General features: G+C 37.3%; 1 protein-coding gene across 1 annotated transcript in view; it reads right to left on the reverse strand.

Moving 5' to 3' along the window:
* Positions 1 to 25470, reverse strand: part of gpc6a (glypican 6a) — a 153919-nt gene that overhangs the window by 63966 nt on the left and 64483 nt on the right. The window contains exon 3 of the mRNA XM_073464738.1: positions 13125 to 13516. Coding sequence (XP_073320839.1) covers positions 13125 to 13516 — 392 coding nt within the window. The remainder of the gene's footprint in view (positions 1 to 13124; positions 13517 to 25470) is intronic.

A 25470-nucleotide genomic window follows, 5' to 3' on the forward strand; every position in this document is an offset into this window, starting at 1 on the left:
AGCATGAGGAATAAACAGCAGCCTACTCATTAGCCTGCTGCTTCAGAGGAGCAGCTTGTAGATGTGGTTAGCCATTCAGCCAGACTCTTGATGTGAGCATTAACTTTATTGAGGATTAAACATGTAAGAATATAAATGCAATGAGCCTGAGCAATAACAAAGTGAACCATTTCTAATTTCCTCCCGTGAAAGCCGCAGTGGGGAGCCACCTGAATTCTGTATCAGCAATAAGGCACATCTAACAGAACTGAAACACCAGTATAAAAGACATCCAGGCTCAATATTATCTCAAGATAACTCTAAAAGACACTCTTTGAAGATATCACCTTGTCTATCCAACAGGGTGTTGTCACACACATATGGTGTGAACTCCCTTTAGGGGTAACAGAGTGGGAAGATCGCAGACGATGGAAATTGCTTTGTGCCACAAAGTAATGAAGTTGTGAGAAATGACAATGACTTTGCAAGCAACCAAGGCCAATCAAGGGGAACACTAGTGGGACGGCAAGACTGTCGCCAAAACATTGTCTCAATAGTTCTGTCATAATTATTGTGACAAGATGCGTTGCTTCTCACTGATTGGACATGGATGTAAGACTGCATTGCTGCCCCAGTGTCCCCACTCAATTCCACAGCCATTAGTGTCAATGGCAATATGAATGATCTGTCACTGTGCAAATCAGACGACCATCTGCTACCAGGAGAAACATGTGCCTGGTCGCAACAGAACGTCTGTGTATAAACTTCACTTAAGGTCTTATTTCTTCCTCACCAAAGGATTACAGCAAAGGTTGTTGCCATGAACATCTGAAAGTGTTTCTTAGTTTAGAGAAAACATCGGCTGTACGCTCACAGAAGGCAACAGTAAACCTTTATACACTAGCCTTCTGCTGCACTGACAAGAGAGCTAATGATTTTTTAATCATACCGTCAGATGGAAAAGAAAAAGAGGAAGAGTAAACTTGAGCGATAATGAGACAGACAAACATGATGTCAGTGCATAGTTAAGTTTGCAGATCTATTTTCATCTGTAATGCAGTAAAATATATATGATGGTATGTTTGCATGCTTCTTGTAGAGGTTTGTGTTTTCCAAAAAAGCTCATGAATCACAACTGCTGTTTATCACACAGTGAGGTGTAAAACAGAGCTCCCTGTGGCTTTGCATTAGCATTTAAGTAAACATTGTACGAAGTTTATATCTCCTTTAAGGAGACGCAATACTAGTTGACAGAGAGTAATATCTTAATTGTTGTCCATTACATTTAACTGACAGCTGCATTTAGCTGTTGGACTAAGGTTTTACATGAACAGGCAATGAGCTCATAAAACTTGATGCGCTGTTAGAGTCAACCTTGGTGCAGTAGTAAGACCAGATACTTCTCACAGGTAAGGATCACATCGACGTGATTCTCTCCAGCCCGAAGGTGCAGTTAATCCTATTACTGGTAACACAGTTAGTAAAACAAAAATCTAAAGAAACTCAAATCATGCAATAAAATGTCATAGATTTTTCATAAAGAACAGGTTTCGGCCGAGACCAAGGAAAAAACAAAATGTTAAACACTCTGGAGGCAAAAATGTACTTTAAATTATTTAAAGGAGACATATTATGCTAATTCTCAAGTTCATAATTTTGTTGGGTTACTACTAGAATAGGTTTACAAGTTTTAGTGTTAAAAAAACAACTCAGTTTTCTCATCCTGCATTGTATTTCCCGTCTGTCTGAGACACTCTGTTTTAGCTCCTGTCTCTTTAAGGCCTCAGTGACATGTGTGATGTCATAAAGTCACAGAATTAAAGGTGGGACTGATGATGAGTTGTTTCAGGAGCAGTGTTTTCTGTGGGAGAGAGGAGGTTCTATAAGTATAAGTATGTAACATATTTAGTTTAAAGGTCCTGTACTATGCTCATTTTCAGGATCCTACTTTTATTTGGGTGTTAAATGTTTACAATAAATGTTCAAAAAACACATTATCTTTCACTTACTGTCCGTCACAGCAGCACCTTTATTCAACCTCTGTCTGAACGCACTGTCTCTTTAAAACCCCTTCCCAAAAATCCCAATCTGCTCTGATTGGTCAGCTCTCACAGGCTTGAGCAGGCACCATCCACTGTGTTTCCGTAACAACTCTGACGTTTTTGTAACCACAACCGTGCTGGGGGAATGACTGAGGGCGTCGACTGTGCAGTTGTGACATCACAATCTTACGGAAGTCCTGAGTGTTTGCTCAAAGGCACTCTGTGGATTGAGGGTTCTGATATTTTCACATTATTTATACAACACCTAGACCTGGTGTGTTATTAAAAAAGACATTGATCAGACAATCTTTACTTTCTACCATATGGGACCTGTAAGAGTTAACGGTTTGTAGTGTTAGGAAAGAGTTAACAAATGCATACAATTTTCTGAGCAGGTAGAAAGAAAAAAAAAAAGTAGTGAGCCTTTACTGCAGCTTTCTTATGCAAATGACTACTCAGCACTGTTTTTGCTGTTGACTCTCTCTCTTACTTCTTACTTCTCTGAGTCATGCTGACTATAATAGGTAATTGAAATTAGTATAATTTGAGTATAATTTGAAAAAAAATTCATCATAAAACACATTAATAATGTTTGGGCACATGGAGTCATTGAAGAAACGAGCTGTCAGGGAGGCAACAATACAAGGTTTGGTAACACGGGAACAATGTTGTGACGGAACACTACTTCTTTCCAGAGACATATTGCTTTCCTTTAACCATGAAGATGATCTGACCTGAACTGAGTAGTTTTAGGTGCCTCAACATGGTCACATGTGAATTACGAGGCTGCTGGAGCAGAAAATGCTCACACGTGGTCCTATTTTGCATGTAGATTAGTTGACTCTGACTCCACTGTTCCATTCCAAATGTATTTGTATATATATATTTTTTCTAACTTGTGTATACCTAACAGGTGTAGAGTATGCCTGTGCAGTTAAATTGTGAAATGCTGATTAAATACAATAGACAGTTCTTCAGATATTTGGAAACCGGCTCTATGTTTCATTCCAGCAGAACTACATTGTGTATCTCTTGGCGAAGCGCAGTTTGCTCGAGCAGCTTTACAAAGATCCACACAAATAGATGGAGATGCCCAAATATATTTGCTGTTGTAAACCACAAACATGCCAATTCACGACTGCATTTAGAGACTGAGAGTGGACTTAAGATAAGCAGCTGGGTAAACTTGAGATTGATATTAATCCTTTAGTACATACAGTCACAGGCCGTGCACAATATGACAGTGTGCGCACTAAAGTTGTCATTGATAATAAAACACGGCCTGCACCACTTTGTACTCTCACTAATCACGCCTCCTTTCTGTGCTTCTCCGTGAACTTTGGAGCCACCCTCCACTCAGCATGTTAAATGTAAGATGGAGCCAAAGACAATTCCAGAGAGGCTGCACTAAAATCAGTTGCTGTCAAATCAATGAATGTCTGAGGCTGACAGAATAATCCACGTGCGAGCAGCTGTGCCTCCATGAAACAACACAGTGGTACTTGGCAGGGTCCCTGCGACCCATACGAGTCAGCTCAAGTGTCTGTCTTTGCCGAGGCATGGGATTGCCCCGCTGATCTACCCTGACATGTACCATGTTATGTGGCATGTCTGGAGCAGCAGTTGGGGCTGTTTCTTTAATTTACCAAGACAAGTGCAAACATGATAAAAGCTAAGCCCACGCTGCTTGATGACTAGGCACAGCGTACCAGGAGCCGTGCGCCGTCTCTAGTGGCTACAAGACCTGCATATACTATATTGTTATCCATCTGCCACAGTGCCTCCTGAATTAAAGCACAGCACTCACCCTGTGTCCATCTGACTCTGAAGGTCTGCAGCCCAGCCTGAATGTCAGGGGCAAACAGGTCTCCTGTGGCTGCCAAGAAACCTCTGGACAAATGTCACAACATCAGTGCTGACAACCAGTCTCTAAGTGCTTGTTAAATAAAGATGTGGTGCCATACACTTTTAGTCAAGGTGCAAGAAAAAAGTAGTCATCAGATGTGATCTGGGTTGGCACAGTCCACTGATGTGACATTTTTTCCCTAGTTGTTGATGCATAAGGGATATTTTCTTGAAATGTTAACATTTCTTGGATATTCCCTCAGTTTCCCCTTCCTTTTATATTTGGTCTACATATACTCAGTATCAGGTTTCCAGAATGGGTATCTTTTAGAGTTTTCAATATAAAATGGAAGAGCCTATATGGTAGAGTATACTGTATATTTCTTTATTATCCTTTCATATCATGTCCTTGTATTTCAGACTACATGCTGTCTTTCATTTTTTCCAACAGTCTGCAGTTCACCACAGATCAAAATCTTTTAATTAAAAAGGACATCTTTGGTGCAGCACATTTCCCGATGACGTGCCAACCTTTTTGAGCCAGTTGCCATCTGCCGTCACAGCACTGTGGCTGAGGCCTTATCCCCAGCAAGCTGTGTGAGCTGAGAGCCAGCAAGAGAGAAGGAGACAGACAGAGAGGGAGAGAAGGGGAATAGAGAGAAAGTGTGTGTGTGTGTGTGTGTGTGTGTGTGTGTGTGGAGGGTGGGGGGGGGGTGGGGGGGTGGACTGAGAGAGAAGTTTGCCCGGTGCATCTGTAGAAGAGGCCTCGGCTGAGAAACATGGATGGACAATACTCCCTTATGGAGGAGGTCACTTAATCTGCCCCTGAGCAGAAGTGTTCTAGTTTACTGTCGGGTTGTGCAACATATTCATCTCAAATACAGAAACTGAACTACAGGAGACTCATGTAGTTCACATAAAGGACACTGTGATACATTCTCCCTGATTAAATGAAGGCATTTGGTCTTTGTGTCTCTTTAATTAGTGACAGAATGTGTACATACAGAATAAGTGCGAGCAAATTAAATTGGCATTGCTTTGCTTTGTCAAAGAGATTATGGGAACCTCACTGGGTGTGATTTAGTTATACAAAACTACAGTAGTGGAGGAAGTACTCAGATCATTTACTTAAACTGGAAAAAGCATTATTCTGAAGCAAATGCTGATTGCACAATGTAATGGATATAAAATAATGAAACCATCTGCGTTTGTACTGGTTCCCTACAGACCTCGCTGTCACCATACAATTGTGTTGTATAAAGTCCTGTTTTGACTTTGTTGTTATTTGTAACTCTGAGAAAAATGGAAACGATCCAGTTGTCTGTTGCCACTTGAAGTAAATGTTATCTGTTACAAGTAAAAGTTTTACTAAAGTAAAATACAAAAGTATTAGTAGCTGGATGTACTTTAAGTACCGAAAGTATCCAACACATTTAATACTTTTAAATGTGGAGAATAATATATCATAGGTGATGTCATCAAATTACTTATTTTGTTTGACCGATAGCCTTGAAATTTATGATTGAGCATCTGAGGATTAAAATGCCATTAATAAAGTGAGTAGAAGTGATCAGCAGTGTACATGAGCTCTTTGTTTCCCCAAAATAATCAGTTTACAATTATATGAAACAGAGAAAGGCAAGAAATGTTCACACTGGAAAAGTTGAAACGGGTTAATGTTTCACATTTTTGCTGAAAAACTGACTGAAATTACATATTGATTATCAAAATAGCTTCTGATTAATTTTCTGGCAAGAGATTAATCGACTAATCACTGACTGAACATGACCCACTGCAAAGTGCTAATTAAACATTAAAAATGTTCTTATATATCATTGTTCACATTGCAACAGTACCTGCTATGGTTTTATGTAACATTTAACATTGAAGCAAAAACATCTGAAATGCTTAGTGAAGCTTTTTTCTTTTAATGAAGCGCAGCATTTTATGCAAAAAGAATAGTGTACTCAAAGAGTGAGTAAGCACACTAAAAAGCGCTTGATTTTGAAATTGGCTTTAATGGACACAAGTGTCCCATAATGCATTGCACAAAGGAAATAAAAGAGCTACTCAAAGCGCCAATGCAATTCATTCATTCATTGTAGGCGGTAGTGGGACAATTAAAGAGAGGAAAACAAAAAGTTCTTGGGGGGAAAAAAGTACTCCATCAAAAGAAGCAATTTGATGATGGCTAAAGGTTCAGATTTTTTGTATACCAACTGTAAAAACAGTATTCTACTCTATGAAAATGACTATATAATACATAGTATATAGTAAGTTAGGATGGAGTTGAGACACATAACAATTCAAACAGCAATCCTACTTGCAGCTACTTGCTCTGTGGCAGGAAATAGTACAACAAAGTGGAAAAATATAAAGACTTGTCCATTTCACTAGGCTCCATTCAAATAGATTTGGTTGTTTGAATCCAAAAAGCAGCCCGCAAGTTGTTTGTCAGCCACTTGTTTGTGTTTCCATCACTTTAGTCCCATTTATAGTTTGTGAATTCAGAGCACTGCCACTGTTGTCTGAGTTTGTACTATTGAGTGTTGAATGCACTTCACCGTTTTGCCTTGACAGTGAGTGGGCTTCACTGCTAAATGGCAGCGAGTACATTAAGTAGAAAAGACCGAATGCCCGAGAAACTATGGAAACCACATGGAATCCTGATATTTCTAACATGTCAGCAGAGACTGCTGTAATCCTGCAGAGCATTAATCTAAGGTAAATGTTGTGTAAAGATTGGAAACTGCAGTGGAGCTTAATATCAAATTATCTGACAGTTTGTGATAGGAAATGAGTGTATAATGGGATCAACGTGACAGTGTAAGCCATCAGGAAAAAACAAATCCCTCAGTGCAAAATACCTTACTTCCTTCCATCATCATGACTAAATATGCACCGTGGACTAGGCCAGCTTCGCATGTGCATGCAGAGTGAGTGATAAGTGCTCTAAATGCCTGAACTTTAAACCTTTCAAAGGGTCCAAATCCCCGCAATCTTCCCTGAGCAGGACTTAATGTGGTCGGACTGTGTTTTAAGTACCCCTAGGATAAAACTCTTAATGGTCATCATAAACTGTAATCCAGAGAGATTCTGCTCTTAATCCAGGATCGAGGTCCAGGAAACTGTTCAGTGCAAGTCAAGAGCAATCCCATTTTATGAAGTGATATCTCCCCTATTCTGACTTCCCTGCACACACAGCCGTCAGTTAGCAGTAATTATGTACAGCTCATCATCATTGGAGCATCATCCTGTGTCAAAGTAACATGGAAAATTGCACAGACAGATGGTTGAAAGCAGTAATTTCATATAAAAGGATGTGTTTGGTCAATTTAAAACCTGATTTGGTTTTCTGAGTTAGAGCCTAAACAGTGGCTAGGAATGTCACGTTTCTCCAAATCCCTGAATCGATATTTTTTTTTTATTTTAAGGCCAGATTAAATTCAATTTCAATTCAATTGTCGATGTAAACTTTTTTTTCCAGCACTGATGGGTATCCCATTGTTTGACTATCGCATCTGGATTTGTAAAGATCAACAGGTCATTGTTTTTACGACCTGACAACAGTTTACGGTTATATTTTCAAGCTCTTCTCTCAAATGACGGGTGTTTTATCACAACAGCGTGAGTTGTGACTTCTTAATTAAGGTTAAAGTTAAGGTTAAGAAAGTTCAAATGATAGTTAACAAAACTAAAGATTCCAGAGTTCAACAATAAATACCACCCTTTGGGGATTCAACAATAAAAGATAGAAATTCAGTTTATTACATAGTTTCGGTTTCTCAACTCTGTCCCGAGTGAACCCTCTTCACAAGCAAATCAATAAAGGATCTCTGGCAATTTTATCACTTTAGTTCAGTTCTTCCCCCACGAGTGAACCCTCTTCCCAAAAGAAATCAATAAAGGATCTCTGAAGAGGAAAATAAACCCAGCATCTTTGACGCTCTTGGAGTTACCTCCAGTACCGGCCAGTTGGTCGTCTTCAGGTACACAGGATAATTAAGCGTCTGGAAGTGCAGCTGCAGGCTGCCAGTGAGCTAGCTGTATCGCATTTGAAGTGTTATTTTTTTTTTCAGACATGCACACGTAGGCAGGGATGAGGAGAGTGAGAAAAAAAAAGTGGAATTGCCGTTGATAAAAACTGAAAGCTTCTTTCTTTTGATCCAGGACCGAAATCATGACACCCCTAGTGGCTAGTCTGAGACACTCACCAGAGGCCATGTACAATATACAACATACTTCATAGGGAAAATTGGAATTAAGAACTGTGCCAAAGACAAAATTATAATGCTTCTCGTACCCAGTTGGTATTTTCTCATTGTAACTTCACTAAATCCCAAAATTAGCAAAATAACGTATTGTAGATCTTGAAGCACTGATTTACTTTCCCATTGAATTCCGTCATGGTGTAAAACAAGAGGAAGAGCTGAGAAGATTTGATTGATATAGACTCCAAAGGTTCATGGTAAAGTCTGCCCATATTCTCCAGAAGTGCTCAATGCTGACAATGATTACCTGACTGCCATTTAGTCCCTAATTCTCAGTGGTGCAATGTAACTAAGTAAAAGTATTGTTGTGCTGTATTTAAGAGGTTTTGAGGATGTTGTATTCTACTATTCTCTACTGATTTTAGGACCAAGAATTGTAAGTTCTTCCTACATTACATGTAATTGCTGTGTTACTACTAACTTTTTATATATACATTTTTATCTAATGCACGTAAAACAGTGCATTGCCATGATATAAACTTGATTTTTAAGCCAACATGGAAATTACATCCTTAAAGTGTTCAGAAGAAAAATGGAGATTTTAAATATTCCATGACTACCGGACATACTCCATCTGCAAAGGAAGACCAATGTGCAATAGGGAAGCCCGATAACAGCTACTAAATGGATGTTGTGAGATTGTTTTGGCAGCTAGACCAGCTATAACAATCAAATGCTGCTTGAATATTAATGCATGGGGGATAACTATGTGATACATTTGATTATACAACACATTGATCTAGGGCTGCAGCTACATATTTTTATTAACAATTGATCTAGTGATTATGAGCTCAACTAATCAATTAATCATTGGGTAGGTAAACTGTCAGAGTTGTGGAAGATGCTCATTACAGGTTCCCAGAGTCAGAGATGGTATTCCTTATTTGTTGTGTCATACCAACAGTTCGGCACTCAAAGATACTCACTTCGAAATTATTTTTTAAAAAAGAAACTCAGCAATTCCTTACATTTTACAAGCTGGAACCAAAGAATGATTTGAGTTATAAAAAATAAAAAAAATAATAAAAAAAAACATTTTGAGGATTAATTACTTTTCAAAATACAAAAGACTATTTCTTATCTGGTGATTTAATTATCAATTAATTTTGACTAATCATTCTCTACATTAGACAGACACATTCTGCATAATGAGTACTTTTACTTTACTCTTTGCTGTAAATACTTTTACTTTACTTTTCCTCGAGTAAAATTTAAAAGGGTGGACTTTAAATGGACTATTTTCACACCATCATATTAGTACTTTTACTTACTATCTAAATACCAACACTGCTATTTGTACATTATGACAGTTGCAGTATACAGTATTCATCCTTTATGGCAGGTTATGGATCAAGACATTACAGGACGGTCTGTTTGTCACAGCAGTCACACAGTTGTGAGGTGTTTTTGAACATTGCTTGCTCATGAATCATCGGCTAAAATAACACCAGCAGCAGTAACACCACACAAATGGAGCCTTCTACCATCAAGCATATATATCCTTGTCTCCTACGTATATGAAATTAAATGGAAAGTGGCTTTTATACCGAATAATATTTGGGCTTACATCTAAGAGGTGAACGATGGTATGTGCTCAATAAGTGTGTTGTGGCTATCTGCCGCTGAAAGCAGCGAGTACGGAGGGTGACTCTCAGGTCAAGGTGATTTGTCACGTCAAGCAACTTTTCACCTCGAGTTCTATGGTTGTTCACCAGCCTGACAGCCTTCAGCGATGCCACACTGTTTCCTGGCTGTGCTTCATAATTGATGAGGAAGCAAGGAGTATGGGATTTGATCCAGACTGAGGGTGCCTTTTAGGCCTGGGACAGATGTGTAGAGGTGCTCACTTTAACTCTTCATATACAATAAAATGCTATGCTGCCGAGGACTGGTGTAAAACTAGCTCAGTGGCAAGCTAAAAGACAACAGTAAACAATTAAAGATGACAGACTATTCAGAAACAATATAGAGCAGCAGGGAGGATGTAGCACTCACTATCATGATGTAAATGCCCCCATAATTATGTGACTACAGTAGGTAAAGGAGAAAAGTGGTAATACTACAAGCTGCAAGACACAATAGTAATAAAGGTTGGCAATGGTTTAGTGTCTGCTCAAAAGAAGAGAAATCATTATGAATTTAAATGTAGCGCTTTCTTGTGTCCAAAGATGAAATGGCTTTTTAAATTATTCCATTTCAAGTTAAGTTTGGTTGCCATTGGCATTCTTCTAGATTATATATAGTACACATACAGTATGTTTTGGAAACAAATTATACATACCAAGCATTTTCAATCATGGTTCAAAAATGGTTACAGTAAAAGACATTAAAGAGTCTCAATGTGTAGTTTACATGATCAACAGTAGCAAGAAGTGGTTTCTTCAACAGGCATTTTTAAGATAAGGAAGTAATCGTTTTAAATTTAGGCACATAATTTGTGCATTGGGGTGCATTTGTGCACCGTAAAATTGGTGTGTCAGTTAAATACTATCGTAGTTAAATTCAACCCTAAGCACAATGTTTTTATGTCAAGTCAAGTCAATTTAATCTATATAGCGCCAATTCACAACAAAACTTATCTCATGACACTTATCAGTTGGGGCACGACTAGACCAGACTCTTTAACTCATTGATTTACAGAGACCCAATATTTCCCCCTAGGAGCAATAACTTGGTGACAGTGGGAAGAAAGAAATTGCTTTTTGTTGTTGTTTCGATTGTTAAACTAACTCTAAAAAGGGTAAAAGATTTACCACTCAACAACACTAAATGGGTGGATTTAAAATTAACCATTTTTTATAAAACTAATGGCTAAATCTTTAGTGTTGTAATGTTAACTGTAGAGCTCCAATGACCAATGAACACAATCAACAGGCAACTATAGTGTTAATTGATTGATGGTTTTAGTCATTTTTCAAAAAACAAAACAAAAGAAACATTTGCTGGTTCTGAATTGTGAGAATTTAGGTTTTGAACTGTTCAGACAAAACCAGAAATGTGCAAATATTACCGTTAAGTCTGAGAAACTGGGATAGGTGTCTTTTACAACGTTTTGACTTTTCATAGATTATACATTTATGAACCAAGAAAATAATCATCAGATTCATCAACAATCATTAGTAGTTGATTGTTGTGTTGGAACTGACTTTTCTGCAAGATAACAAAGACATATACCTAAGTTGTGTTAAAATATAAAGCAAACAGTCATTTTCTGTTCCGTCTCTGGAAGGCCAGTGCTTAACGCAGGGAGTTGGTTTAGCCTCCAACATAAGGATGATTAAAGCTCTTTCTCAAACTGAGCACATCTCATTTCTTTTTTTTGCCCTCTCACTCTTGCTCCTATTTTCCTTCTTTCCTCTTCTGACAATTTGTCTCCTCTGTTCGACTGAAAGGGACAGCGAGCTTCAAGGTAAAAAGCAGATAAAACGGAATCTTATCACTGCTGAACTCTGAAGATGTTTTTAAAACTGATGTTTGAATTTGTTTAAAACTGCAGTGCTACATCATTTGTGTCTAATTGCTGGTGAAGAAAATTGATTTTGGAGGGGTCAGAAGTTTGCCCGACTAACGTTGTCATTAGACATTATCAGTAATTGAACAGAATTAGAAGGTGAATAAGTGGTGCAAAACACCTAAATTTAGTTTCTATTTTTAAAGACAAATCCATGGCTATAGACCTGAAAAGGGTCTTTATGTTTCACACTTTTTTAAGGTGTCAAAGAAGTGTGTAGTGTGTGTTTTCTTTCATTAAAACTGTCCTATTATGCTTTAAACTATGAACCAAAGGAATCACACGTTTGTGATGGATATAGCCAGGGAAAGAAAACAAATACTTACATTTTGTTGAGGTTTCCAAGAAGCCACTCTGTTTAAAACTAAATGTGTTTTTTAAATGATGAAATTTGAATGTAAATAACTCTACTAGTTACTGCCAGTTTTTGCATCCATTTCATAAAGTGGAGCTATGCAGCACACCAACAACAGCAAACAGCTTTGGTTATGTAATCTTTACAGTTTAGACATTGATAAAAAAACTCTTGCATAACTTTCTGTGTTTAACATGGTATTAGAAAACATATCCACTAAGCTTTTAAAAAACGCATTTCTAATCTCCAGCATTTGATAACGCTCTTAAAAACATATTTATTTTTCAGAATCTAATAAACCAGTTTCTCGAACCAGACCAAAAAACAACACCAGCAAAGACAAACATCATTAATATCATCAAAATAACTGTCAGCAGGGAAGAAGTCACTAACTTTTCTGATAGACCTTGTCAAAAAAGTAACAAAATGAGAGAAAAGCTGAAAACAAAACCACATCAGGAATCTCAGGGGAAATGCACTTTAATCTCCTCTAGTCTGCAAAGCTTTGCTCTCTGCGGGTGATTCTTCTGAAAAGTGGAGCATACAGTGCGCTGTGTGCTGTGTACTCCAACAGCCGGATGAAAAAAAATGTCTCACACTGGCCTCACACCCAGAGATCAAGTGTATCCAAAAAAGATCTTCATATGGAATCAAAATGCTTGTTCTTGATTTCTGAGCTTTTAATAAATAATTCAGATGCAATCTAATTCTAAAGAAGAATTATGTAAAGTCTGTGGAGAAGATTACAAAGACTTATAAAAGTAAATAATAATAGTGTATTAATAGTGCGAGTAAATCAAAAAGATGAACGTGGGCAGACTAACTGTAACCTGTGTTTACTTTGGATGCAATTGCTACAGCAGAAAAAAAGCATCAATATGAATAAATAAATGTTCTTCTATATCACTTACAACAATCACATCATATGGACTAGACTAATTTATGGCTTAATGAACACAGCCAAATGTAAAAGAAGAGAAATATTCCATAAAATCTTACAGGATATCTGCATTTCTTATGACTTTATGAGCAAAATACACTGCTCAACAGCACAGGGTCACTTTACAGCCATGCAACAAAAAAAACAGTCAAAACAGCTATGAGAAGAAAATTAAATTCACCTTGGCAACCCTGTTGGCGACCTCCCGACCCACCATTAGCCCCTGGACAAACGTCCGTGCAGCGATGAAGGCCCTGGTGACCTGCGCCTTCAATTTCCTTGGCACGTCTCCAAAGGGCTTTAGCTGGTCTGTGTATTTACTGACGCACTCCAGGTAGTCATCTGTGAAGTGATACTGGGAGTTGAGCAACTGGAACATGCGCTCCAGCAGCCTGGACCAGAAGTCATTCAGCATCTCTTCCAGGTTGACGTTGCCCCCCGTGTAGTAGCGCTTTAGCTCAGTGAACAGGTCCTGGAACACCTCTGAGTTCTGCATATACAGTTTCCCGTACGTCCGCGTGAACATGCTGTTGAGAGACTTCTCAGAATTGTCCAGCAGCTCCAAGAAAAACTCTAGATGGATGAATGGTTTGGGGGAGAGGAGGGAGGGATAGAAAAGACAAACAGCTGGATCATTATGCAGATATTTACAGTCTCTGATGTCAAAAACTAGACAAAAGGCTTCAAATGCATAAGGTCAAGGTATAGTCTTGAGGTACAATGTCTTATTTTATGGCCCTTTCTGCAGGAACAATGTATAGCCGCCAACAATAGGTACCTGATTTGTGAAGAAAGTCAGTCCAAAGCATTAATAATTTAATAGCAGAAATAATGGGCCACAAGGACTATGAATGATTAATGTAAAGGTTCTGATTGCATACTGTAACAAAATATTCATAAGTTTTAGACACAGACACTAGTACACATTATCATCCCGAGCCGCCACCATTATTCCCAGACGCATTAGTTTCTCACTGAAACAATTTATTTGTCCACCGAGGCAGCTGCCCTATGAGCCTATAATTGAATATTGTTTTACAGTATTGAAAGCAGCTTCATTCACATTGAATAATCTGAAGAGTCTGTTTAATGTAAGATACAAAATATCACCATGAGTCAAGCAGATCTGTTTTGTTTCTATTATTATATTTGCCATTGATTCAGTACATACAACTTACACCATGTAACACTGTCTGAACAGTCCTTAAAGCCAAACCGAAATCTGAATTCTTCCCAATTTTCAGGGACAAGTCAACAATGATTTGGTGGGCTTTTTCCCATGGTGACGGTGACTGACATTTGAGAGCTGCCATTAGGAGACCCACTGTTCATAGCTTACAAACTTAGACATTCCCCTTTTCACCAATCTTAAATAGTGTTGGTTATGACCAGTTAGTGTTTTAATATTTCTGTCTATTTCCAACTTTCAGCATTTGGGAGGACCATACATGAAGTTAAGCTCTTGGATCTCGCTCATTAAGACTTGTGCGTTTTTTGCGATTTGCCAAGTGCCAACTTGTATGACGTATTTACAGTTATTAGGAACCTAAGCATGTGGAAGTTTATAAGACTTCACAGGGACAGGCTTGATTAATAAGGACATCCCATCATTATGCAAAGCTGTACATGGCTCTATCAAGTTCAGATAATTTGGAGGAAGGAAGTACAAGGTACAAGGTAATTTATCCATCATTATACAACACAGGGTTGAATAAGGAAATGGAAGTTCATAAACTCCTTCATGCTGAATTACAGAACATATATACGGTTATTTATATACAAATATACTGTCGAGACCCGGCTCAGGAGGCTGTCACAATACATGAACATGCTGTGCATCCTTTGAATTTGTGTCAGGGTGATTGTAAACAGCAGCAATATGAAGGTGATGATAATATGCTCAGCATCTCCGAATCAAAAGTCAACATCTGGGAAGCACTGTCCATCCACTTTGACTGTGTGTGAGCACCAAGCATCAATGTTATAAACACAGAGTCCCTCTCAGTCTCATCATCCCGTAATAGTAATATCATCATTAATAAAGCGACTAAATCAAGTTATCTTAAAGCAAGCATGTCTAATGTACATACATTTGAAATAGCATATTATTTAAATGGTTTCCGTCAGGGTTTTTAAGGATGGAACATATTTCTCAAAATTTCTGGTAAAAGAATATGATACCTAATAACTATGTTGACAATGTTAGAAATGTGATACTCTCATTCTCATTTCAGTCCCATCAACAACAACAGATTAATATCACGTGATAACCCATTGTGGGTCCTACCATAACTTTATAATGTCAAACTCTTTCAGCTATTGAGACAGACCTGTTATTTCAACAACTGCTGAGTCATTGGCACACCCCTGCACCGCTGTGTTTATCACGCACTATACAAAGAATGGGGTCTAGCAAGCTTTAGCAGTCAGTCATGTGTCCCATGTGGTGACGGCAAATAACCAGATTATGAAAACTCAGAGCACTGATTTTTCCCGTGACCTCAGCACTCTGTACATCACACCCTGAATGATTACATGGACTAACATATGAAGTAATTTAGGGAGCATTCAAATTACAGATTGGACTAAATTTAAATTATTCCTTTTGACCAATAAGTACACCAGTCAAAAGTTGTACCAAATTAGTTATATGCAGATTTCTTTCCACTTTAACTAGGTGCTGTTTTACATTGTAAATGACTTCAAACATAGACATCAAACTGCACAAGTGCAACAACACAATTTAAATTTAACATTCACAGCAATTATATTATTGTTTCTTTGTCATCTGCCCAAGTGGCACTCTTCCATGTGAGCACCTGATCTCTTGAGCATTAACTGAGCCAACAAAGAGACAAAAAAAAGCAGCATTAGCTGGGGAGTATCACTGAAGCCTTGCTAATAGGATCCCATGTTCCTGAGTGCACAGGCGTCAATGTGGGGAAGATCATAACGCATCTCTCCATGCACAAATGTCAAATAGTCCTCCTCCCCTTTTTGTAAACAAACACTCTGAAGACATTTCACGTGTCATGCCTGCTAATAAACCAAACGGGAGCTCTTCTCCTGGTTGGGTATTCTGGCTGGCTGACATTTCTTTGCAATGTTGATGAGAGCAGTCACACCCCTGCATGGTGGTCACATCTACTCCTAATAATACATTTCCCTCCTGTGATAGCACGACTATAAACCATAAGGCACGATGAATCATTTCATATGCAGTCTACCTTGTTTATAGTGAGGAAGGGCTGTGCTGCATGTCATCAGGGAAAACACAAATCTAAGAAATGTTTGATGAATACAAAACATGGACATATGAAGTGCAAACAGAAGAATCTCAGCAGGAATTTTAAGTTACAAATTTAATAATTTTAAAAACCTATATACCAATATATATAACATCTTATTGTGATCCATTTGGATTTGAAATAATTGTTTGAACTCTTTAGATAAAGTGCAAATTGCCAGTTAGGTCAGTTATGCAATTAAAAACAACAAATAAAAATAAATCTTGACATTCTTTCACAGTTTATTTATAATGCTGGTTAACAGAAATGAGCTATTATAAAACTATTTACAGCTTAAGACTAAATTACAAACCTTGCTCTGATGGTAATCTTTGAAAAACAACAAGTAAAGACTACCATGCCCTCATACATTACACACTTCACATCACCCAACGTTATCAAATATATAACATATACTGTATGTAGTAAAAAGTGTCAACTGTTTAGGGCAATTTTAAATGAACTACTGACTGTGATAAGTGAAATAATACAAACACCCGTTCTGCAGCTGTTTTGAAGTGTCAAACACTGAACAGTTTGACACGGCTGAGACTAAAATCCTGAAGCCTGCATGATAATCCACTGTTCTGTACAGTGTGCTAAACCTCCAGTGTGAGTGCAGAAGCCCAGCTTACTATAATATGTCTGCATATCCTCAGGGTCTACATGCTAATGTAACCAGAGTTTTGGTTGCCCAAGATACAGTTTGTGTCAAACTGCTCTGGGATCCTCAGCTGTTTTTATAACTCTTTTGGTCAATTTTATCTTTATGCTTTTATGAAATGGCACACCATGCCCACCCCTTAAAAAGGTAGGAGTGCAGTCCCTAGTCACTCACTCTAGTTTCTTTGCAACTGTCTGACCTGCCATTACACCTACATTTGTTTAAATATTAGGAGCCTGCAGGGCCTTTTCATTCCATTTTTCCAATTAGACCCGAATCAAGGACACGTAAGCCCTTGTGTATTGTGCATGGAATACTGTATCAGTGTTACCATTTAAATAGCTCTCAGGATGGGTGAGAAATATCACAAAAGAAACACAATATCCATATTATATGCTGTAGTTATATAAACAGACTCAATTTAGAGTCCAGACTGACATGTTTTCTTCTACACTTGACTCTGAATTAGTCACTTGTCAGTCATTATCTACTCAACCCCTAGTTCTCCTTGGATAAAATAAATCTCAACTGAGTCACTGGCAATGACATGAGGTGTCATTATAAACAGATCATACACTATTCTGGGTTGTAATGTGAAGTCAAATGTAGTGACATTAGTGGAAAAGACTGCTAATAGATACTAATAAGATAACTTGACCTGATAAAAGAACCTGTGGGTCTTTGAAAATGTTTCAGTGTCCACAGATTGACATTCAGAGTTTCTATGATTATATGTGGCCGGCTCTGGTCATGTTGTTGGACTGTGACTATTGATTCTCCAGTCAAGATTACATTAAATAATTGACCTTGGTGGTCCTCTATTATTTAGGCCTTTGTGAACTGTTAGACTAAAAAACAGAAACATATTGAGTGTCCACATGATGATAGATTATGATGGATCTTCGCAACAGTGTACTTTTCATCTGAGAATTTCTTCCTTAGTCCCACTAGCAGGAGTGGGGGGCTCTAATGATGGCAATGTTGGTTGGTTGATCCTGTCTTATTTACACCACTGACTGTGTGTCATTCAATGTTTACAAAGTGTGTGTGTGTTTGAATAACAGTCAGAGTTATGATTCAGCGGCTATTTTTAATACTTTTTCACACAAAAACCTTTGTTTTACAAACAAGTCTACATAGTTGCTAACATAAGTACAAATCAAGTTTTGTAACTGACCAAAATGTGATGTTATATAATCTGAACTAATGAGCAAATATACTGAAACAATCACCACCCTTCTCTTGCGTAACCATTGAGTGTTTCTATGATTTTAAGGCCTTTTACCTGGAAAAACAAACTGTGCTGAGAGTTTCATATAGCAGCTACAGCCTGCCAACTCATGAAGAGTGAATTGCTCTCTGCTGGCCAAAACACATATTTGGCCAGAGAATTATCATTGAGAATTATTGACCTTGGATAACATTCAGCTATCCAGTCTTTGGGGTCTTCATTCTTGGAAACACGTTGATACATGGGTGTATGCTTCCTGACTAATACATTTAGGAATCATCCACCATCCAAATCTCTCAAGTAATGAAGGATGTACAAATCAAAATAAGTTGGAAAAGGCTTTGTGGATGTAGCAGGAAAATGGGGAAAAAAACAAGCCAAGAAATGTGGGAGAGCTTTAAATTTCAGAGCTAAACTAACGGAAAGACAGGCAGACATACCAAAAGATTTCTCAAAAGTTTCATGTTAGCATTTCCAAGTTTCTGCAAATTCATGATGATAGAATATAATAGTATACCTTCTCATTGAGTCCATAAATAAATGTGTTAAAAACTTCAGACATATTCTTACTGTCTATGCTTTTATGGCTATCTATTTTTCTAGAAATGTTATTTATCAAAATAAAAAAATGGAAATAATTTAATGCTACATGCAGAAAAACAGGTAAACAAAGGTTAGGAAAAGATTAGGTCTCCTGTAATGACCCGAAAAACATTTTTTGTTTCATTACTGTGTTTCCTGTTTGTGAATCTCCTGTAAGAAGAAAATTATGAACTCATGACTTGCAAGAGTTTTAATTGAATACAAACAACTTCAGTTAATAAACTGTACAGTATTTCTATTTGGGTTGCTGGGGAAAGGAGCAACCTGAAGGTTCAGGCAAGTAAATGCAAATCAGTTCTTTTTATTGAATTTCTTAGAATCAATCTAATTACCTTTCTTTTTAATTGTAATAATTAATGTTCATGTATTATTCTAGTAATGTAACATAAAGCATCTTGGTTCACAAAAAGATTTGTTACATAAACGTGCTGTAAAAATATCGCTTATGATCATATCGTTTTTCAATTTGCCACTCTTAGGTTTGTTTTCCATGGGGAGAACAATGAATAAAAGGCCTTATAAAAACTGTGACAAAATGAACCACCACATTAGTGCCAGTCATAATTGAGGTTGGACTTTGTAATTTTCATATTGCATAAAAAAATATACAACGTCTTCGTACCCTTGAAGTAATTCTGAGTGTGAAGAATCAATTTTCTCTGAGAGCAGTACAAAGTGCTCCTTTGATATCTGGCCTAATTACTGTAAATAATTATTATCATTAATAAAGGTGACCTTTCTCTTGCTCTGATAGTAGCACTTTATCCACAGAAAAAAAAAAGAAAAAAAAACACTGACCCATTAATTTTACTTCACACTCTTTGAAAACTCGGTCGCTCATTTCTTGCTGGCTCAAACGATGGAATCTATAACTCTGAGTATGGTTAATTACGACTAAATTTCAATTACTGGTCCAGCAGTCTTGAATGACCAGAGGTTGGTTATTGTAAAAAGCTCTCAGCATGGATATTATTACATTTTGCATTACATTTTCTTTTAGCCTGGTAATGTAATGCATTTTTTAAGAAGTGAGAGAGACACAGCACTCTCTGTCTAATGACTGTCTGATGTTCAATGTTAAACTTTACTGCTATGTAGAAAATACACAAGTTATACAAGTTATTACTTTTAAAAAAAGGCAGAAAGGTATGTAAATGAGAATCTGGTTCATATGTACCTGGAATATTGATCCGTGAACTCATGTTAACACGTCAAAACCTAAAATCGGCCAAAACATTTAAAGGGCTCTTATCATCTATTTGACTTTATGTTTGATATTGACCAGAAGTGTTTAATCTATGTTCTACAGCCCCTCGTCAGCAGCAGATTCTTCTCAAAGATGTTTTATTTCAAAGTGGGAAAAAGTTTTTTCTTACTCAAGTGAACCACTTGAACTGCAACTTTATAAAGCCGAACATCTGTCTAAACTGCTCCTCACCACTGAGGGACTGTGGGAAAAAGATGGCTTTAAATTGCAGTAACTGCTGCTGTGGTGATTTTCTCAGCCCAGAAAGGCGAAGGTGGAACAAGCTTGGTGCACAAGAACAATATAACCAAGGGGGAAATGGGATTGGGAAACATGGATTTTTCGCCATGGTAGTGGAACGGCTTTAGCAGTGAAAATGTCAATTGGTTGGTCTACCATGCACTTTTGTTCAGTCGGAAATATCTCAACAACAGATATTGGACAGACAGCTACAATTTTGTAAAGACATCAATGGTCGCAAAAAGATGAATCATAGTGACTTTGTTGATCCTCTATCTTTCCTTTTAGTGCCACTATGTCAACATCTATTACAGACATTGATGGTCCTCACAAGATAAATTGTTGTTTCCTTTGTTGATCCTCTGACTTTCATTCAGCAGCGTCATTAGGGCAAATATTCAAATTGCCCAGTTCTTTGGTTCCTCACCTAATTTCTGCAAAACGTATGTTATTCCAGTATGTGTCAGCTGTATTTTGTGTATAATGCTAATTAACAAAGGTTTGCATGCTACCACGCTAAACTAAATATGAGCATGTCAGCTTGATGATGATTTCATTTAGCTCAAAGCACCAGTGTGCCTAAGAACAGCATCATAGAGCTGCTAGTATGGCAAACGTTTCACATATTATGACTTATTATGACTTTTGGTTTGTTATTAATGATGTTAAACATTCGCAATTTGGTTAGGTTGAGGCATCAAAACTGCTGGGTTAGGTTTAGACAACAAAACCACTTGGTTAGGTTTAGGAAAAGATCATAATTTGTGTTAAAATACCATTCAGTCATGTCACTTAAGTAAAAGTAAAGTAAAAGTAAAAAAATAAAGTAAAAAACAATTCAATGTTAACACTTTGTCATACATAGTACGCAAATCCCGGTCTCCTGGAAAACAGTCCTGTTTATGATTCACCCAACCACTCCGGCTTTTCCCGCTCTTCATACTATTACACTAGAGGGAGCATTCCGAATTTAGGCTCAGCGTTCAGGTAAATACAGTGTTACACTTAAAACGTAGGGTTACTGACCTAGCAGCTTTATTTGACATGGAAGGGCTATCTTGAATAGAACAAGTTTGTTCTGACTACATCACAAATCAAAAGAGCCTTTTTAGTTGTCCAGAATGGCCACGCTGATAAGTGGAGAGAAAAAACTGGTCGCCGTAGAGAAGGGGAGACCCGATATAGTTTAAATATGGTGATAACAGTGAACACTTTCAGACAGTCTCTACAAGACGGCATTCATAGCGTTGCACTCAGCTGTTCTAAAATAGATTCATCACAAATAAAATGTTCAAAGCCTGGCTCCTTTCTCACCTCCACACATGTGGCAAAACAGAGCATGACGAGGGTATGAATGTCAGGTTGTCGGTTTCAGTAAGTTACAGAAATGATTGCTTGGAACCCCCACCTACTACGAGATCAGAAAGATGTGCGTGTGTGGTGGTGGTAGTTGTTGAAGTCTCCAAAGCTATTCAATCATTGCTCAGAGGCAACATAGTGGCAGCTTAAATCTTGTTGAATCAGATGACTGTGATGTTGATATAATTTTATTGGAGACATTTGAATTACTCTTAACTCTCCCTTTATTCAAAACCTCATCAGATTTCAGTGACATGGAATTTACTGGTCACCTTCACGGCTGACCAGTAAATTGTGCTGGACTAGCACCTAACCACATCTGTGACCTTGTCAGCCCCCATGATCCAGATCCTCTTACAAACATGGTTAGTGTTTCATATTGCAAGTGGAAGACAAAGGTGTCACATTTCATCCACTGTTCAATGTGTTATTGTGCTTGTGAACAGAGTAAAGTTATTTTCATACTGGTTGATGTGAAGACAAATACTGAGAGCAATGGTCGAGTAATCAACAAACAAGATGTTTTCTTTTACTCACAGTATTTGCTTTTCGAATTAGTTTTTATGTGTAGGTGGACGGAGCACAACAGTGGTAGTGGCATCTGGTATCTGTCATTGAGATAACACAACACAGCACAACATGTCACATGACATGGTCTATTGAAGTAGTCTACAAAAAGCACTTTCTCTTTGATTGTAAGAGAGAGACACCAACACCTTATTTCTACCTTTGATATTTGAGATTGCTGACAACTATACACACAAACACAACACAATATGTACAAAGACAATTGTAGCTTGTGGTGTACTTTGGTAATTTTACAACATTCCTCAGATACTCAGATTGTAAGATGTTTACTCCGTCCCATTCTTATCTATACCTGCTTTGTCCTGTCAAAGCCAATTATTCCTTTAAGCTCTGTTTCTTTGCATTTGTGATATAATGCACGTCTTAAAGATAAAAGACATACTGTACACAATTTACTAACTAACCAATTTATAATAGTCAACCTTAACAAAATGTATGTTTTTCATAATGTTACTGATCAAACAATAGCTTTGTAACAGCTCAGGATCAGCTGTAGAAAACGTTAATTAAACGTTTGAATCCACAGTTTGATTTCACTGCAATTCCAATTATGGCCATTTATATGGCAAAATACAAAATATTTGAAGCAGGTGTGTTTTAGTATGTACTCTCTTTCATCACGGACCCCAGTACATGTTAGTAGTATGTGCTCTGTGTACTTATGTTGAGCAAAGAAAGCCATCATTTCCATCTCATTATTATTATTCACAATTTAAAGGCAGCACTTCTCTATATCACAGCAGATACTTCAAATGGTTTGTTTTGTTTAGTCTCTCCAATATTCATTACCTCCACAAGATACAACAGAATAGAGCGGTGTGTGTGTGTGTGTGTGTGTGTGTGTGTGTGTGCGCGCGCATGTGTGTGTCTCTGACTTCAGCCAATTATGATAATATTGTTTTCTGTCCTGTTTGTTACCCTGAGCAGACTGCGAGAGCAGACAAACAATCTTTAAACGTGTTTTGGTTCTGTCTCTCTCCTCTATTTGTAGATAATTATTTGAGTGACACGGCCAAACCAAACAATGATCAACATTATCGATATTATCTATGAAACGTTCAGGCTCATTTAAGGTTAATTATAGCCCCAAAAAGATAGCCTGTAATGATTTTCTTGCATACTTATAATTTTCTCTGTGTGGTTGTGCAACAGTTTGTGTTTTTATCTGATACAGTTATCTGCTGTTTACAAACTAAGCTACTTTATCCAAAATATTTATTATATAATAAATAAAAAAATAATAAAAATAAATATTTAATGTTTAAAAAATTCTACCCCCAAGATTGTTTTCCTCATTTGATAGGGTTCAGTATTACCTAAAGAAAAAGGATGAAAGAAAATGGCAAATGGGAATGGTTACTGGCACACAATTGCAAAGTTTCTTGTTACTGGCGCTCTGAGTTTTTCTCTTCCCATAGGACACATTTTAAGCTTTAGCCAAAGCAAAATGTTTTCTTAATATTTAGACATCCCATGATGAATTGCATTGAAGAATATGTGAAAACTCAAATCACTCATTTCTCTGGGGTTACATTCTCTGGTTTATTTTTGGGATTAAAAACTGTTAAAAAAGTTAAAACAACATCAGTATTGCTAAAGGGAGAAAAGCCTCATGATATAAAACGACTTTTACAGTAAATGGACAGAATTGCTACAAGACAGTTGACAGACAAAAATAAAATGACTATAAATATGTCATGTTTTACTATATTAACTATGAGTTGGGTACTGAGCTCTTACCTTTAAGGGCACCGACCAAATTATGTAGGTACTGTTCTACAAAATGCCAATTCACCTTAAATCAATTGGTGCCAATTTGCAGTACCCGAGAGCGTATCTCGATGACAGAGTCATTTAGAGTATAGTGAAAAAGAGAGAGAGGGTCACTATGTCTCCCCTGCAAGTCTCAGAAGGGTCAGTGTTAACATCTGTGAAGAGCCAAATAATGGTAGATTTTTTGTTTGGCGAGAATATGATCCGCCACACAGGCCAGAACACGTTTGAGAGGTATCGCAGGTCCTTCCTTCCTGCTGCTGTCAGACTCTACAATCAGCACTTCTCCCAGTAGACCTCACTGTGCACTGTGCAATAAAAACTGTATACATAACTCATTTCTCATTTTTGTTTGCACTAACTGGGAAATTTTCATACTCATATTTATTATTTATTAATAACAATACACTGTCCGCATTGTTTATAATTACACTGTTTATATTTGTACATATTATGTATATACGATTCTATTTCTACTTCTGCTCTCACTCTTCTTCTTACCTTTTAATTATATTGCTAATTTTTTGCTATTATTATTGTTTATTGTTATATTGAACTATCCTTTGGCTGCTGTGACGCACAAATTTCCCCGTTTACAGGACTAATAAAGGAATTTCTGATTCTGATGTTTGTGCCAAAATAGTCATGTAATAAAAAAAAAACTATAATGAGTGTCTTTCCACATTTTCATATGTGGGCACAAGCTTCTGTCCTCTGCTGTCTGTCTTCGAGTTTGACACACACACACACACACACACACACACACACACACACACACACACACACACACACACACACACACACACACACACACACACACACACACACACACACACACAGGGATGGGAACTTCATGGTGCATTCACGTGCACCTCATAAACTCAGGAATCTATACTAGAATTGCTATGAGGGTAGTTTAAAACTGAAACATTTCTACTTTTTCTTATTTTCATTTGAAACACACAGCCCTGCATCTGTCATTACATTTTTGTTCTGTCCTTAAACTATTTTTAATAATCAGATGCCAAAAATCATTACAATATTCCATTAATTTCTAGATAGAAAGATTTTAAAAAAAATTATCTATTTAAAAAAAATATCTAATCAAATTGTAGTCAGCAAACTCAACTTATTGTACAACAGGTCAACGATAATTTCAAGTGATCCCATTACTGATGGGTCATTAAATACAGCGAGAGTAAAATACTAAACAGGTTTTTCAATATGCAGTATAATATCCAAATCACAGAAGCATGTCATTTCTTGTAAAAGGTAAAATGTTTGACAAAACAGCATTATGATGTAGTACTGTAGTACTGCAGAGATGCCCTGACCTACAAATCTTGTTCACAAAGTGTAAGACAATATGTTTGATTGGTAAAAACCCAATGTTACAAATGTCACATCATCATGATTTCAATTTTTTTTTATTAATGCAAAAATGATAATTCCCACTTATTGTGAATCATATCACAATTATGAAGGGTACGCAACCCAAATTTATACTTTATTCCTAGCTGCACAGCATGGCTTTCT

The sequence above is a fragment of the Pagrus major genome, chromosome 4, assembly GCF_040436345.1.
Source record: "Pagrus major chromosome 4, Pma_NU_1.0".
Taxonomy (NCBI): Eukaryota; Metazoa; Chordata; class Actinopteri; order Spariformes; family Sparidae; genus Pagrus; species Pagrus major.